At 44.2% G+C, this 15,184-nt stretch overlaps 4 protein-coding genes across 4 annotated transcripts; 2 read left to right on the top strand and 2 right to left on the bottom strand.

The window, feature by feature from the left end:
• Nucleotides 1–5,068: 5,068 nt before the first annotated feature.
• Nucleotides 5,069–5,245, top strand: K441DRAFT_502631 (uncharacterized protein; the record flags this gene model as incomplete). Its single annotated transcript, XM_067642023.1, has 1 exon — nucleotides 5,069–5,245. A coding segment is annotated over one exon (177 nt), but the record flags the coding sequence as incomplete, so codon positions are not given.
• A 1,622-nt stretch (nucleotides 5,246–6,867) lies between these two features.
• Nucleotides 6,868–7,366, top strand: K441DRAFT_191785 (uncharacterized protein). Its single transcript, XM_067640438.1, has one exon. It carries the CDS (start codon nucleotides 6,944–6,946, stop codon nucleotides 7,145–7,147), a length of 204 nt encoding a protein of 67 aa, XP_067501493.1. The 5' UTR covers nucleotides 6,868–6,943; the 3' UTR covers nucleotides 7,148–7,366.
• Nucleotides 7,367–8,296: 930 nt separating this feature from the next.
• K441DRAFT_663650 (IQ calmodulin-binding motif protein) lies at nucleotides 8,297–11,150 on the bottom strand. The gene is made up of 6 exons (XM_067649230.1): nucleotides 10,336–11,150; nucleotides 10,224–10,275; nucleotides 10,047–10,168; nucleotides 9,413–9,986; nucleotides 8,876–9,358; nucleotides 8,297–8,818 (listed from the first exon to the last, which is right to left on the bottom strand). The coding sequence occupies exons 1-6, from the start codon at nucleotides 10,714–10,716 to the stop codon at nucleotides 8,508–8,510; spliced, it is 1,923 nt and encodes a 640-aa protein (XP_067501492.1). The 5' UTR covers nucleotides 10,717–11,150; the 3' UTR covers nucleotides 8,297–8,507.
• Nucleotides 11,151–11,688: 538 nt separating this feature from the next.
• On the bottom strand, nucleotides 11,689–13,849 carry K441DRAFT_679218 (putative carboxypeptidase S1; the record flags this gene model as incomplete). Its single annotated transcript, XM_067651239.1, has 7 exons — nucleotides 11,689–11,921; nucleotides 11,978–12,141; nucleotides 12,222–12,473; nucleotides 12,526–12,809; nucleotides 12,933–13,023; nucleotides 13,073–13,570; nucleotides 13,626–13,849. 7 exons carry the CDS (start codon nucleotides 13,847–13,849, stop codon nucleotides 11,689–11,691), a joined length of 1,746 nt encoding a protein of 581 aa, XP_067501491.1.
• Between the last annotated feature and the right edge of the window lie 1,335 nt (nucleotides 13,850–15,184).

Raw genomic sequence — 15,184 nt, 5'->3', positions numbered from 1 at the left:
AAGCCTAGGTAGGTTATGCATATGTAATATATATGCAGTACTAACACTGAATATAGCCGTGGCCCTTTGGGGTTAAGGATTGCGGAGTATATAGACGCCTGCACTTTAATCGCGTATGCTTACTCTATACCCAGTATATACCTAGCCCAAACTAACTAGATATAGTGCCCAAGACCAGGGGTTTGCCGCCTAATTTAGTAGGCAATTCTATCGCAAGGTAAGAGCACTAGTGTCGCTTCTGCATATACGCACTATACCCCAATATATCTATCTATCTATATATCTATATACTTATTCCCCCTAAGTTTAATTTTAGACCCAATGGTACTTATAGGCCTAAGGGTAGCGTGTGTGAGGGATAACCACGGCTACCACTAGGACTACTGCCCGATTTGGAAACGAATACTTGTCTTTATATTTAGAATACTAGCAAAGTCCGACTTTATATAGGCCCTGTATATACGTCACCAACACCACTACTTGGTTATATTGCTAGCTTATACGCGCATACACTACGTATATATAAACCCCTAATGTCTTCTACTAACTATAGATTAATATATGCTTATGCTAGGCGTATGCTAATATAAGAGAAACAGCGTATCGGCCCGTCCACTCCTTTAACCGGCTTAAAGCGTAAGGTTAGTATTTTACCTGCATATATTTGGCATATGCTAACCATATGCGCAGCGTGGCCTGACTCCCCCGGGCGACCGCAAGGAGTCTCCCTTGCCGTCTACCCGCCGCTAAAGGGGCAAGTTTTCCTTATATATACCCTATATATACACTACTAATGTTTAGCAGCAGGAGGCAGAAAACCAGCCGGCCGTCGTTGTGGTGGTAGTAAGAGCTCTAGTAAGTCTAGTTCCTTCTATTGCGTATATTATGCTTATGCTTTATATAAGCCATGGGCAGAACCCGCTAGTTATCCCGCCTCTCCCGCACTATACGGGAAGCTAGTATTAATCTTTAAGTCCTAGTATACGCTAGGCCTATATACTGCATGCGCAGTGCGCAGTACACATAGTTGGAGTTTTAGTGGAGTTTATTTGGCGGATAGGCTAGGCATATGCCTAATATAAGGCACCGGCCGATAGGCCCATATTAATCAATTCTTTATTTATGGTAACAGAACTCTATGTGACATTTGCTATGCATATACCTTGCATATACACCTATATGCTAACACTATATTCCTACGCCCACTTCTTAAGCTCTGCTAGTTCCTTTGCTTTATCATATACGTCTTTAGCCTATTTTAATTCGTTAATTTATTACTCTATATTTTCTATATGTAGCGTATATACCTCCTTTTCTAGCTCCTCTATAGATAGGTAAGACCTATACCTCTTGCCTACAGTCCGGGGGGTTTAACTTTAAGATGGTGGTGGCATATGCGCTACATATGCGGTGGATATGCGCGACGTATCCGATACTAATGCAATATCATTATCTACTGTACTTATCTATGATATATTCTGTCTACTAAATATAGTAGGTTTAGGGGTGTTAAATAGGTTCCGAGGATTTTAGGGAAGATTTAGCCTAGGATTTCTAGCTTGCTGCTTGGCTGCTTTCTGCTATTTCTACGCTGCCTAAGCTTAGTATATACTTTATATTTGCATCGTATATACATATATTGTTTCCGTAGCTATACCACTATCCGCTTTAAGTCGCAATAATTTTTCTATGTATTATCTATTCCCGCCTCTTTATATAGCTCTTATATATTGAACATTTCTTATATACGGAGTTTAAGCCTTTACTAAAATATTAGAATATGCGGTGCATATATAGAGCGTATGCATTTACCGTAGCACTGCGGCAAGTACGCATAACTTTCGACCGGTAAAGTTATTATCTTAAAAGTGACTACTTTTACCAATTCCAGTATGCTTCCGTGCATATGCCCACTACTCGTGAGGGACCTTTAACTTTTCCTTTACAAGCCCAGCTAGTATCCATATTTTCTTCTTATTGTTTATCTAAGACGTAAGCTCCGGATGCAGTATGCATATGCTTTGTATACGCGCAATTAGTTTCTGCTCTATCTCCGCTTCCTATATCTGCTCTATAATATATCTTGCTTTATAAGTTGGAAAGCACTTAGTAAAGTTCCATTTAATGTGTACTAGGCAGAATACAAGTATATACTGAAGGTGTTCATCCCATTTACGGGATAGGTTAAGTGTATATAGGTAGTCCCTAAAGCCTATATGTTATAAGCATATGCTAGGCGTATGTAAAGCGTATACCAAACGTATACTTACCGCCAGCTTATTTCTTATACATATTAACGGTAGCTGTGCGAAGTCCGGTTCCGTAAATATATATAAATTGTATAGATAATCGAGCAGTATTACCTAAAACCTTAAATACTAGCTTAAACGTCTTTGTATACGCAGCACGTGTTTCTAGGTTAAGAAAGGCGTATACCTACACCTTAATTCCTATTATCGGTATTAGCGTATATATAGTATATATATAGCATAGGGCATACATACGTTTAGAATTCTCATCCTATCCTGTAATTAAGAATAGATTCGTTTTGCCTTAAACTATCTTAAATAATAGGTCCATTTCCATATATGTTACGCGTTAGAATGTCTTGGCTTACGTATACATACAGCATATAATAAGGAAATACTTGTCGTTAAAGTTATAAATTGCCCAAATCCATTACTTAGTGTTCTCTTTATGTTAATTAATAGAGAACTTACGTAGTATACCTGCTCTGCTTAGTCTCTGTATATACTTAGCATGTATCTAACCTATACTCACCTGCATATGCCGTCCCCTCTAGGAATTATACCATCCTCTCCTTTCTAATTAGAGCAGTAATTCAATCCTTAATATTAAGACTACTATACACTGCACGTAGTGTCTGCGCCCTATACTTCCTACATAAAATATAGTACTGTGGTAATAGGATAAATCGACCTATATAATAGTAAGTAGTTTTATTCGCATATACTATATATATACAGGGCATACGTGTAGTAAGGCTTAGGACTTCCACCTACCTTATTGCCTTAACTACGTCATTAGCAAGGTCGATTAGTAGCTTTATTAGGTACGGTGGATGATATATATAAGAATTCCGTGTAATAAGGCAAATATAAGGATATTGTGCTATATTAACAGGAATATAACAATCTAACTGTGCACCGCATGCGCGGCCTACTACCCTGCCTTAGCCTTGCGGGTGGTTGAATCCTGTGTATGCTTAGTATATGCATAGTATATGCAAAATATATACATTACGTACCGCAATATTTTCGCTTTAATATTGCATGTCCAATATAGGTACATTCTCGTTTAATTTCCTAAACTCTATGTTTAATAAGTAGACGAAGGTATCAAATATCTACCCGGGCAGTTATTGGTAATAAAGGCCAGGCAGTATGCTATGCTTTAGTATCACTACTACTAGAACAACCGATAAACTCTACCTGCATATAATAAGCATATGTTGTGCATACGCTGGCCATATACGTACTCTATGCCGAAAAAACATTATTAGTCTACTTTTACTACATACACGTTCTTATATACTAGGGTAGATATACTACTACCATAATTATAGAATACTGTGGTAGTAGCTGTATATTATAAGCATATGCCTAATATATATAGACGACGCTTACTTCTCTATGCTTTGCTTAAGCTTTTTATTAATCTTTACTACCTAGTATAGACGACTACTACGCTTTTAGAGGTCGTTAATTAATTCAAGCTTAACCTAATTATATGCCGAGCATATGCGGAGTATATCCTTATAGGCGTACTCGTAGTGTCTAATACCGCTACATTTAAATGCTTAGTAGAATGCTTTTCCACTTTCCCGATTATTAGTTTCTCTAAGGAGTTTTAGTTATATAATCTTAGCGTTACTAGTTTAATGAAATAAGAATTAAATCTACTAGAGGTATAAATACAGTATATACCTAGCATGTGCATAGCTTACCTTCGACATATACTCCTTAATAACATCACATACTATCTCTTTATCTGCATCTATAGATAGTAAAGGTGTTGCTTTATAAATAAAGTATACAATTCCTTCTTTTCTAGTCACTGGATATTCTAGCATTATAATATGGTCTATTACCTCTTAAACAACAACTTAATGCTTACCGTTGGAGCTAACAAGTGCTCCATAATCTCGGAGTGTGCTCTGGCTATTCTAAGCATATGCATAGCCTATATATAGTGTTGTATATAGTCTTACCTTAGAGAGACCCATATAAAATAGAAGCCGCTATTACATACTATCTTAACCCTTGCCCTCCTCAGCTTCTTTATCTTTAATTCTCTCTTTATTAATTATATTATCTTAAGAACTATCGTCTTCGTGTTCGATGTTAGGTACGCTCTAGAGTACCTGCGTATACTTAGCATATGCGTGGCATATAGTGGTGCAAACTTACTAGTAAGCCGTTTAGCCACGCTGCTATACTCTCGTTTGCTTCAGTATTGTTTTTAGTTATTATTGATATAGCAAGGCATATATAAATGCGCGTCTATATACGTGTGTGTGTATGTGTATATTTATATATCCGTGTGTCTGCGTGTCTACGTGTCTGTGTGCGTATGCGTAGCATATGCCCTAGGTATTTGGTTTGTGCGGTCGCTTAAGTTAAATGTGGCTACCGATGCGCGTTCTGTATGGGTAAAAGTGTGACCCCGCCGACCTTTTGCCGGTGGTTCCATCGGTAACCCCGTTCAACTTTCGCCGACCCCATCGGTGACCTTGTTCAACTTTTCCGTGACCTTGGTCAGCTGCACCCCGGTGCTGAGAGGCGCTGAAACGTGGAGATCCGGAGGTGGCCCGTGTGTGGGGGCGGGAGAAAAGATTCGCTGGGGGAAAATGCCTCAGACGGTCATCATGGGAATATAGGCTGAGCAGGGATCCGTGCGCTAGGTGATGATTGGTGAAGAGCACGGCATATTTACCACCGAAAACGGCGTCATCAACCACCAAAAACGGTGGCCAGGAGTGGCATCGGCGTCGGGCGACAAAACCGTCAAGATGTGGAATGTGTGGTCGGGCCAAGAGCAATAGACGCTCAAGAGGCATTCACACCCGGTCGACGCTGTAGCATTTTCGCCAGACGGATCAGTAATGGCATCGGCATCAAGGGATAATACCGTCAGGCTATGGGATGCGCGGTCGGGCCAAGAGCAACAGACGCTCGAGGGGCAATCGAGCTGGGTCAACGCCGTAGCCTTCCCTCAGGGTGGTCTCTGCCCCCAAAGCCTGCCGAAGACCCCCAAGCGTCAGCATCCTTATGGGGGGGAAACCGCTAGTCCCAAAAAGGAAAGGGAAATCGCTCTGCTCAAACGACGTATGGCGGAGCTAAGTGTTAGAGTAGCGATTCTGGTGCCGGAAAGTGTAGAGCTGGCTCGAGGCAAGCTGGAGCACACGTCCGGAGAGCGAGCGGCTCGTGTTCTACGTTCCCTGCCGTTGCTTGTTGTTGTCTGGGAAGCTTTGGCAAAAGCTGGGATTTTGGAGATTGATGCCTCAGGAGGGATCAGTTGGGCTCACCTGGTTTAAAAGCTCGGCTCAGACCCATGCCTCAGCCACCGAAGATCTACCAAGCATTTCAGGCGATTTTCTACAGAAACCTTATTTCTCGGACCCCTGCGCTGCGCTAACTTTTTTCGGTATATTGATTACTTATATTTGACGTCAAGATCTGACTTTTGGTGTAGTAAAAGGCTCTGCGGGGCTTATCCAAAAGTTTGTGATAGCCTCTTGGTGATTAGGAACCCTCACAAACGCTCTTGTCTCCCTTATTTGACACCTGGATATTGTCAATATTAATGTCGCCGGTATCGCCAAGTCCTTCCTTAATATTTAAGACCTTAGCTACTACCTCTGATTGAACCCATAATTTGTGACCACCACCTAACATGTTTCAAATCAATTGCAGCAAGTGCATTACCAATCCCTGCAGCAGCATACAAACGTGTACAAAACATATTGGTGGTTGTCGGAGCATTGATCGCAATCTACCCCAAAAAAGAGTGTAGCTGAGAACCCCGATTTAGAATACAGGGGAGTCCATATCTTAACGAGTGGGCCGGAAATCTGTTGCAGAAGAAAAGAGGGATAAGAATAGGGCATCTGTTGACCTGAATCGGATTTGCTTACCACCGTCTTACTACCGTCTTTGATGCCTACCACCCTATGTCCAGTGCATTTATTAGTATTCGATATTAATTAGCGATATTAAATATTAAATATTAAACGTTCAATATCAATATCAATACGATATATTCAATACTGAAAGATATTGAATATTAAAGATTTTTAGAGTCGAGGTGGTAACGTGTTCCACCAGTGAGCTGCGCACCCCAGTAAGCTGCGCACCCCATCCCCCACCAAAAATCACGAAAACCATAGTATAATATCTTAGCAACCACTTAATAAAAACTTATAAAAACTTATATTTAAGCTTATATATATACTTTATTTATTTAATTTTAATTTTAAATAAATTTATAAAGTGGTTATAAAGATATATAGGTTTGGCCCCTAAACTATGTTTTAATCTCTATAGTTTTATAATTACTTTATAAATTAAAAAAGAAGAAATAGAGTATATATATAAGTTTAAATATAAAATTTTATAAAATTTTATTAAGTGGTTGCTAAGATATTATACTATGGTTTTCGTGATTTTTGGTGGGGGATGGGGTGCGCAGCTTACTGGGGTGCGCAGCTCACTGGTAGAACACGTTAAAAGTAAGGTAGATATATTAGTAAATAACTCTCGGGCCTCCTTATAATACGTGCGCATTTTAGATTTATTAGGTAAACCCATAGGAAGTAAAAATTACCAAGTATTAAATTAGATCTCACAAGACGTCGCGCACAACATCGTTTAGTTTTAACGATTTTCACAATCCCCCATACACCCACCCTTTAATTAACGCCATGCCTCCCTTATCTACCACTATAATTAAGGACGATGATACTTCCTCCTTTACCATTTCTAAGCTTAATTCTAATCAGTTTACCCACTCTGGCGACAACAACGCGTTAAGCGACTCTACACTAAATACACTACCCGTAACCACCCCTAAGTATAAAGACTTTATTAACTCAAAGCCTATTTTAATCCAAGGCACGGCGCTATAGTAGTGACTTAACCCAACTTGCAGATCCGACTACCCACGACTCTCTCAAATGGCAATTAATATATTATCTATACCGTTAATGTCGGCAGAGGCCGAGCGAGTCTTTTTAGGTGCACGGCGAACAATCTCATGGGACCGCATATTATTAGGGAGTACGAATATTAAACGTACGGAGTGCTTAAAGAGCTGGCTATAAAGTAATATAACCGCTGGGGGGAGGCTTATGGCGACGAATGCAGTACGAGAGGCTTCTGAGTTCTTGGCAGAGTCTAGAGAGCAGCCGACATCTGCTACACCACGCCAAGGATCACGAAGGTGACGATAGTGGTGAGAGAGCAGTCGCGAGAGAGCAGCTATTTTGAAGCTCTACCAGAGCCCAGGGGCGTGGAGCGTTCTTTCAATTAAAACACTATGCTAAGACTGTACTATATTTAATATTCAATATCTTTTTAACACTAAATTACTATTCAATATCAATATCAATACGGCCTTATACTAATATTGAATACCGATAAAAGCACTGCCTATGTCTCACCACCCTGCTTACGTCTTACCACCTGTTTCTGTTGCCTGCACCTACCGTATGTATATAGAGAGCTTCTAGAGCCAGCTTCAATCGACAGAGTTCTCATTCTTGATCGCCTTGCTCAACAGCACCTGCATGAGCTAGATTTATGTACCAATCTTGACGCTTAAATGCGGATGAATGCTTAACGTAGGAATAATGCCGGTTGATGGAATCTGTCGAACGTTGAGGTCACTGTCAGGTACCACCTTATGACTCACACCCTGTTTCTATTACCTATTACCGACTGAGTGGCAATATCGACCTGGTGGCGATTGAGTAATAGTTCTAGAATCGTCGTCAGCGTCGTCGTCAGTCCTTTGCCCCGACTTCATGTATATAGAGAGCTTCTAGAGCCAGCTTCAATCGACAGAGTTCTTATGAGTGACTTGTACGTCCGACAGAATCTAATAGCGCGGAGAGAGTTTTTCCTGGTATTGGAAGCGTGAGGAATTGAGATTCAAAGGAAGCAAGAGGTAATAGATATGGTCAGAGGGTCAGGCAGATGGCTAAATGAATAATTTCTCTTTATACCAGCCGTATTTTCCCACATAATATAATCTCAATCATTGAATCGAAAAGTCTGAGGCCTAGCTATTTCAAAGCACTCAATTTTGATTTTGCGCTCCTAATATTATCTAGTTATCAAACAAGCAAAATAGACCATGAAATCTCTATTGCAAAGAATCAGTCGCCTCGCCCGACCAGACTCCAAAAACCATGTAAGATCTACTGCTCCTCTCAGAAAATTACTGCATTATCCCCCCACTTCCCAGCTCAGAGCTCCAACCACTCCCTAAAATCCTCCGGCCCCCCTAACCCTCTGCACGGCACCATAGAATCCCTTCGCCCAAGCAAACCTCCCGGGGTTCTTCCCAATCGCGCCCTCAGCCTCATTCCCATATTTATCCCGCCAAACACCATCTTCCTGTGACGCGGCACCGTACAGATGCGTGTTCTCGTTCCTACGGATGCCATCGAGCCAAGCTTTGCAGATGAGCGGAGAGTCGATCATAATGTTCGTCTCCTGCGAGTGGTACCAAGACTGCGTGTCCTGATTGCCATTGCCTTGGATGCCGAGGGTTTTGTCGACGATCATTAGTTTGACTGAGGTTTTGGTGTTAGCATAATGGGATTGCAACGTGGAAGGGCTTCGAAACGTACTATGACAGCTCCGTTTCTTGAAGTAGTTGTGGATGGGTTGAGTCTGGTCCTTTGCAACGTAGTAGAACACGTGCAGCAGTTTCTTGTGCTCTTCATCGAGATCTTGGCACAACTTGCTCGCAGCTACTTCATTGTTCCCGCCTTGGAATGGTAGTAATTCGCCGGAATCGTTGTATCCAAGGCACACGTAGTACACAACCGTGACGCCTCGGCGTACCGCAGCTGCAAGCTCTGGAAGCAATGGCTCAGCATTTAGATCCGGGGTTTGAATGAATATGGTATTTTTTGCGTTCCTAACGGCGGACAGCCATGCCTCGTTTTGTGGTGTGTTGACGCAAGAGTGGTTAGGAGCACCCCATGGCTTCCGGTTCACCAATGCGATTGGGAACGCCTCGTGAGGAGCATGCGGAATCAAAGGTGCCATATCTTCTTCTGGTGGGCATTCTAGTGCTGCTGCTTGCACATCGAGGTGCGTTGGTTCGTCTTTCCAGCGATATCAGCCAGCTTTTCTAATAAGACTCGGGAATGGGGGCTTACTGAGATGTGCGGCAACTAGGTCCATTGTCTTCTCATTTCCTCGAGGTGAGAGTGTTGATTGACTTCGAACAATCTCAGCGGCGCAGTCAACATCAAAGTGAGAGTCGGGGCCAGTATGTTTGGGTTCCCGTCCGATATTGCCATTTGTATTGTCTGACATTACACCAGTATCACGCACTGGCGCACGCAACTCTTCGTCGCTATCTAACAAGTCTAGGAAAGACTTCTCCTTGAAGGTTGGGTAATCATCTTCGACAACAGGAGTGTTATGAAGAGGTAGTGGTGGACCCAGGTTCTTGTCCCAGGAAATCAAGCTCAAATCATAGAGTGAATCAACAATCGGGCCCTCCAAGTGCGTTGCCATCTCGCAGTTGTCGTTGCTTTGAATATTATTTGAGCTGACGACTGCAATCTTCCGGTCCACGACCATAAATTTGCTGTGGAAGGTTCCCAGCATGGGTCGGTGGTAGTTCATTACCTGTAAATCAACATTGGGAATCTCAAGCGGATGCGGTATGTTCACAGCCTTTCCGGTGTACTCATTTTCATTGACCACTGTATGATTGTCGACGACCTGAGCGGCGTCAATTTTTAAATGTCCAAGAATGTCCTCGGAGGGACTGAAGTTACTAACCTGCTTCAAATGGCCTCGATCATACATTATTTTTACAACAGCTTTCGTGCCTCGAGCTCCTGCACGGCGCGAGAGCTCTCGTATGGCATCAGTGATGAGAAGCGACGAATCGGAATTCATCCCTAACACTAATGTTAGCCTTATGTACTCCTTCAAAAGGCCAGTCCATGAACTCACAAAAATTCGTCGCCAGAAACACCTCCTTATCTGCCCTTGCAATGAGGTTCGACTACAAAGCATCAGCACCACCCCAAAAAACCAATGCCCACCCCAATCCCACCCCACTCACCATATGACTGCAAATATCCCCAATACTCCCAATGACCGTCAGTGGTATGACGCCCCGGCTCCCCATCAACGGCGGGCTCACACAGCCCATCAGCGGATCATGCTCGAGCGTGAGCAGCGCATCATGAAACACCCTCAAAAAGAGCTCGCTCGGCCGCGTCTTGCCAAACCTGCCGCACTGGTACGCGCGCTCCAGCTCCTCCGCGCTCGCCGGTGTGCGGCTCTTTGACGGCTTCCCTTCCACCACCGACACGCCCTCGCTGCCGTACAGCCTGGCCGCAATCTCACCGGGCGCCTGCGCCGGGTCGCGCGCGTACTCGCTCGACACCGTGGCCTCGGCCCGGCACAGGTTGTAGACCTTATCCGAAATCGTCGTCGCCATTTTCGCTCTCGTGACCCAGGGTTGCAGACTCCAGAGATACAGAAGAGAAAGGGGGAGCAGGGCTAGGGTGGTGAGGAGAGGTAGTGCTGAGACAAGGGTCGAGGAATGAGGTTCAGAAAAAGCTGCGTCGGGGGAGAAGCTCATTATCGCGCCTGCTTGCACGGTTTAAGGTTCGGATTCAGCGCAGTGTCCCCTCAGCTCATTTCACATCGGGCGTGGAATCGAGAGATGGTAGGTTCCGATGATGCGTGCCAGCCAGCTTTCTCACATTCCAGTCTCTGTTGACTGCTAACAACCAGAAGGACGCGCAATGAACCTGTCGTCGTTCCCGAAAGCAGGCTTGGACATGGTGGGAGGAGGGGCCCTTGCCATAGCTTTGGCAAGAATGACGTCGTGTTTAGCGAATTAGTGCGGAGAACAGGAAAATAAACTCGTGCTGATCACCCGAACAAGCATTTCCAAGAAGTTCGGCAGAGGCTTGTGAGGCTTGTTCGCAGACGTCATTTCCGTTTACAGTATGGCTTGGTTGCGGGGCTTTGGCAGGGGAACGCCCAGCCCCCCACATCATCGGGCAGCACGGGCCGTGACAGGACGAAAATAGATGGGAAGTGGATGCAAGGAATGAGAGAATAAGGCACTGTTGCCCACAGCATCCGACAGCCAAACACTCCGCACATCTATAATTGCTTTCGCATCTACTCGTTACTCAAACACAGTAGTATCTCGAGATATGTCAAGTGTTCGATAAATCTTCATCGATGACCATATTTTCGAACGATTTGCATGTTAGAAAGAGCCTTTGGCAAATGATTGGCTAGTGTTACATTAATATTAATGGGCTTTGGTGATATCGTTTGATTACCGCGTCAACACCTTTCAGCGTGTGGGTTTTTAAACTTCTCTCGCATCACACATCATCAAATCTTCGTATTTCTTAACGTTAATACCCAATTTTCCTAACCCCAGCTCATTCTAAAATCGGGGCCTGGGTTTCTTTTTCGGAGTAATTGGCTCAGGCGCAGTGGAGGCTGCACTGGAGCTAGCTGCAACACTACCGCTTGTGGATGCAGGCAGTGGTACAAATCGTTCGGTATGCGTCGCGCTAGCTTCGCCAGACGTGCTGTAATTCGCAGTTACAGGCACACTGCCGTCAGCAATGTTGAGGCGATTAATGGTACGGTTGAACATGGCTAGCGCGGCGACCGCTAGGAAAAATGTCAGCTAAGAGAACAAAATCAGATAAAGAAACCGGTCTTCCTACGTTGATAGAACGGGACGAGATGGCCAGACTCGTAGACACGGAAGAAAGAGAAGTTGCCATACTGGCGTACTTCGCCGTACTCGACGCCATCAACGGTCATTGGCTGATATCCGGCTGCCGCGAATTCGGCTTTGTGGGCATAATTTACTGCCAAGGAGACAGCTCTGCACGTAAGAGCACATTAGTATCGAGAGGGAGTGATGGACATCACAGTGTAGGCCAGAGGGATTTTGGGAATACTCACTGCCCGCCAAACCAATTGCAAATATAATCTGCGTCACCATAATACAAGCTAACCCGAACACCAGCATCGAGAAGCATCTCGAGATCCTCAATAAAGTTAGGGTAAACAAAGTCTCCAGTTTCTTGAAATGCCCAATATATGTCGTTATTCGCTTCCGTATAATTCAAGTTGACACCAATTGCATTTTGCACTTCAGGAAGGTTGAGGTAATCCTCAAAATAGCCTGGCGGGTCTGGATCAGCATATGGATGCCTAATATTCACCATCAGCAATATACAAATCCATGTTTTAAGCACAGACAAACCTGATATCATAAATACCACGACCTCCGTAGGCATAATATGGGCCCTCGACATTGTCACGACACATATCTTCCGCTTCCGTACAAACTGCCAGATCTGCAAGACTTGTTCGATTCGTATATCGGCAGAAACTGATCTGCTTGAGGCACCCGTTCTCCATGTAGCAAGCAAATTTCATGTAGTTGTAAACGGTGTCGTTGACAGCTTTAATTCCGTAAGTGTTGTTGACAGCAAATTCTGGATAGAATGGCGCTTGGGTCGCTTCATCGATGATACCGTTGCCGATCTAGAATAAAAGTCTTCATAAGTGTGCGTTTTTACAGGAATCCACAGGAGATAAATGACAGAGTATCTCCCATAATTGTTCCGTTCTGAAGCATGAGTTGAGTGCAAAGAGAATAAAACTTACACCAAGTGCGTTCATCCTCAATTCAATTCCGTCGATTGTGCCATCAGCGACCAACTGATTCTGTTCGTAGAAGTAATTATAGAAGGCAGGCCTTCACTACCTGTTAGCTACAAAGCATGCCACAGCTTGAACGGGCTCACCCATAATGCCCTCCATAGGATTCCGTGAACAAATTAAAGACCTTGGACTTGACACCACAATCGAGCTGTGGAAGAGCACTATAGAAACCCTGAAGGACATGATAGGCAGCTACAGCGGCTAAGCCGGTCGTGTCCAGTATTGTTGGGTCAATGACAGGCCACCGCCCAGTAGCTGGGGCTTCGGTGTAATTCACAAACGATCCAGTATAATTGGCGAAAGAACCAGCCTCCTCTTCTGAGTACGAGAAGCCTGTGCCTAGAGGCTGTGAGAGGAACAAGAGATTGCTGACCTCATTCCATCCATAGAGATTGACGTAAGAGGTTAGGTTCTCTGCAATTGCACATGGGCCAAGTTCCTGGAAGAGTCCAATTAGAGAATCACTGCCTGGACCGCCGTTCAGCCACAGGGTAACAGGGTCGGTGGCTGGGTTGTTTCTAGACTCAAAGAACCAGAAGAACGTGTGAGCGGTAGGCGAAAGATCTATGTAACCAGAATATCTAGCACACTAAATTAGCTAACTGATAAGGCTTTACAGCTCACCTAGGTACGTACGAGTTGACGCCAGGTGTGGTTTCGCACACACCAGCCTTTCCCGGCTCCTTATATCGAATTGTCACTCCAGTCGGCGAGGTTATAGTCCTTACGTCCGTAGCATTGGCAGGCAATTGCCTTGGATCAAGGCCTGGAATCCTTAAAAAGGCGTCTGCAGTCCACGCCGAAAGTAGCGCGAGAACAGCAGTCAATCGCAAATTTTTGGCAAACATGTTTGCAGGCATCATGGAATGAATGAAGACAGAGGGGCCTTCGGGAAATTCAAAAGAAAAAAAGAGCTGCGAGATTGAAAAAATATATGAAATGACGTAGCCTAAGGGCACCCAAGGTAGCCCTAGATCCATGCGTATACTAGGTTACCCATCACACAATCCCATCATAGCTTCCAGGGACAGCAGCTGCGAAGCACCAGCCTACCTGCATATGGCATCATGCTATTGTGGAGAAAGGGCATATCGTTTTGATAAGTCACAACATCGGCGTTTGTCGTGTGACCGCGGCGAAACCTGCTTCCGGAAGGTACGAAGCTCAAGGAACTGGAGGATAGCAGTCTATCCCTGCCAAATTAAAGGCGGTCAACAAGGCAGATTTTCGCGACGTTAATTTTCGGTAAGATTTGATCTGAGTGATAGAATTTGGTGTTGAGAAACGTTCGACGGCAGTGGCGCTGAGGGCAGGCGCCAATCGATCTTTGGAGTATCGCATGCCTTAGAATTACAATACATCGAACCGAACTCGCGACCGTTGGTCTCACCGTGCAGGGAAATATCTCCCCTGCTGACGGAATACGAAGGCTGGGTTATACCAATATTTCCAGTTCCAGTTTTCAAGGACGACATGGGAAGCTGCCTTCCTGAATGGGCAAGTGGGGAGCTGATGCCGTTCCTACCATCTACACCACCTTGGCGCATCGGATTGGCGATTAAACGGCACAATTGTGTACCTTTAAAGTAATAAGCCCGGCCATTTTGACGTATTTTAACGTATTGTTGGGTATAAATCCGCGTAGCTTGATCTACGCGATCAACACACGCTTTCAACCGGCTGCGCCGAGGTTGTGTACTTGTCATGCTTCATGCTGATCTCCGGCAAAATCCAGGAATATACGAACTCCCAAGGGTTGCCGGGATAGAATGCATTACTAGCCCGAGCTTATTGCCGATTGGATCCAGACTTGCTAAAGGACGTGCGCGTGCCGCGCAAGAACCAATTTTTGGTTACCTCAGAAGCTCAGACCAAGAAATCGATTGTGCGGATATAGGAATATCCGCAACGTCCGCTAAGCTAATTTAGGACGGCAATCGTTTTCTTGGTCTGAGGGACTTTGGCGAGATTTATAGGAAACCTAAACACTATTTATATAAGAAGACCTTATTAACTTTAACAAAATTAATCTACCCTCCCATAATACCTATCGACATAAAAATTACACCAAATTATAGAGAAAAGCCTACTATATAAGTTATAAGATCCTTAGCTCCTTATACCCGCGCAATATTAAGAGTAAGTCGCCCCGGCAGAGGCCACAATTCCACCTCTATACCACCTCGCCGCGTAGT

This window comes from Cenococcum geophilum, assembly GCF_001692895.1.
Source record: "Cenococcum geophilum 1.58 unplaced genomic scaffold K441scaffold_34, whole genome shotgun sequence".
Lineage (NCBI taxonomy): Eukaryota > Fungi > Ascomycota > Dothideomycetes > Gloniales > Gloniaceae > Cenococcum > Cenococcum geophilum.
This window is presented reverse-complemented; position numbering and strand designations above follow the sequence as displayed.

Coding starts and splice junctions, on each gene's coding strand:
- K441DRAFT_663650 (XM_067649230.1), bottom strand. CDS start 10,716: ATGGCGACGACGATTTCGGATAAGGTCTACAACCTGTGCCGGGCCGAG. Junction 9,987..10,046: donor ATCGAGGCCATTTGAAGCAG/GTTAGTAACTTC, acceptor GACGCCGCTCAG/GTCGTCGACAATCATACAGT. Junction 9,359..9,412: donor CCTAGTTGCCGCACATCTCA/GTAAGCCCCCAT, acceptor ATCGCTGGAAAG/ACGAACCAACGCACCTCGAT.
- K441DRAFT_191785 (XM_067640438.1), top strand. CDS start 6,944: ATGCCTCCCTTATCTACCACTATAATTAAGGACGATGATACTTCCTCC.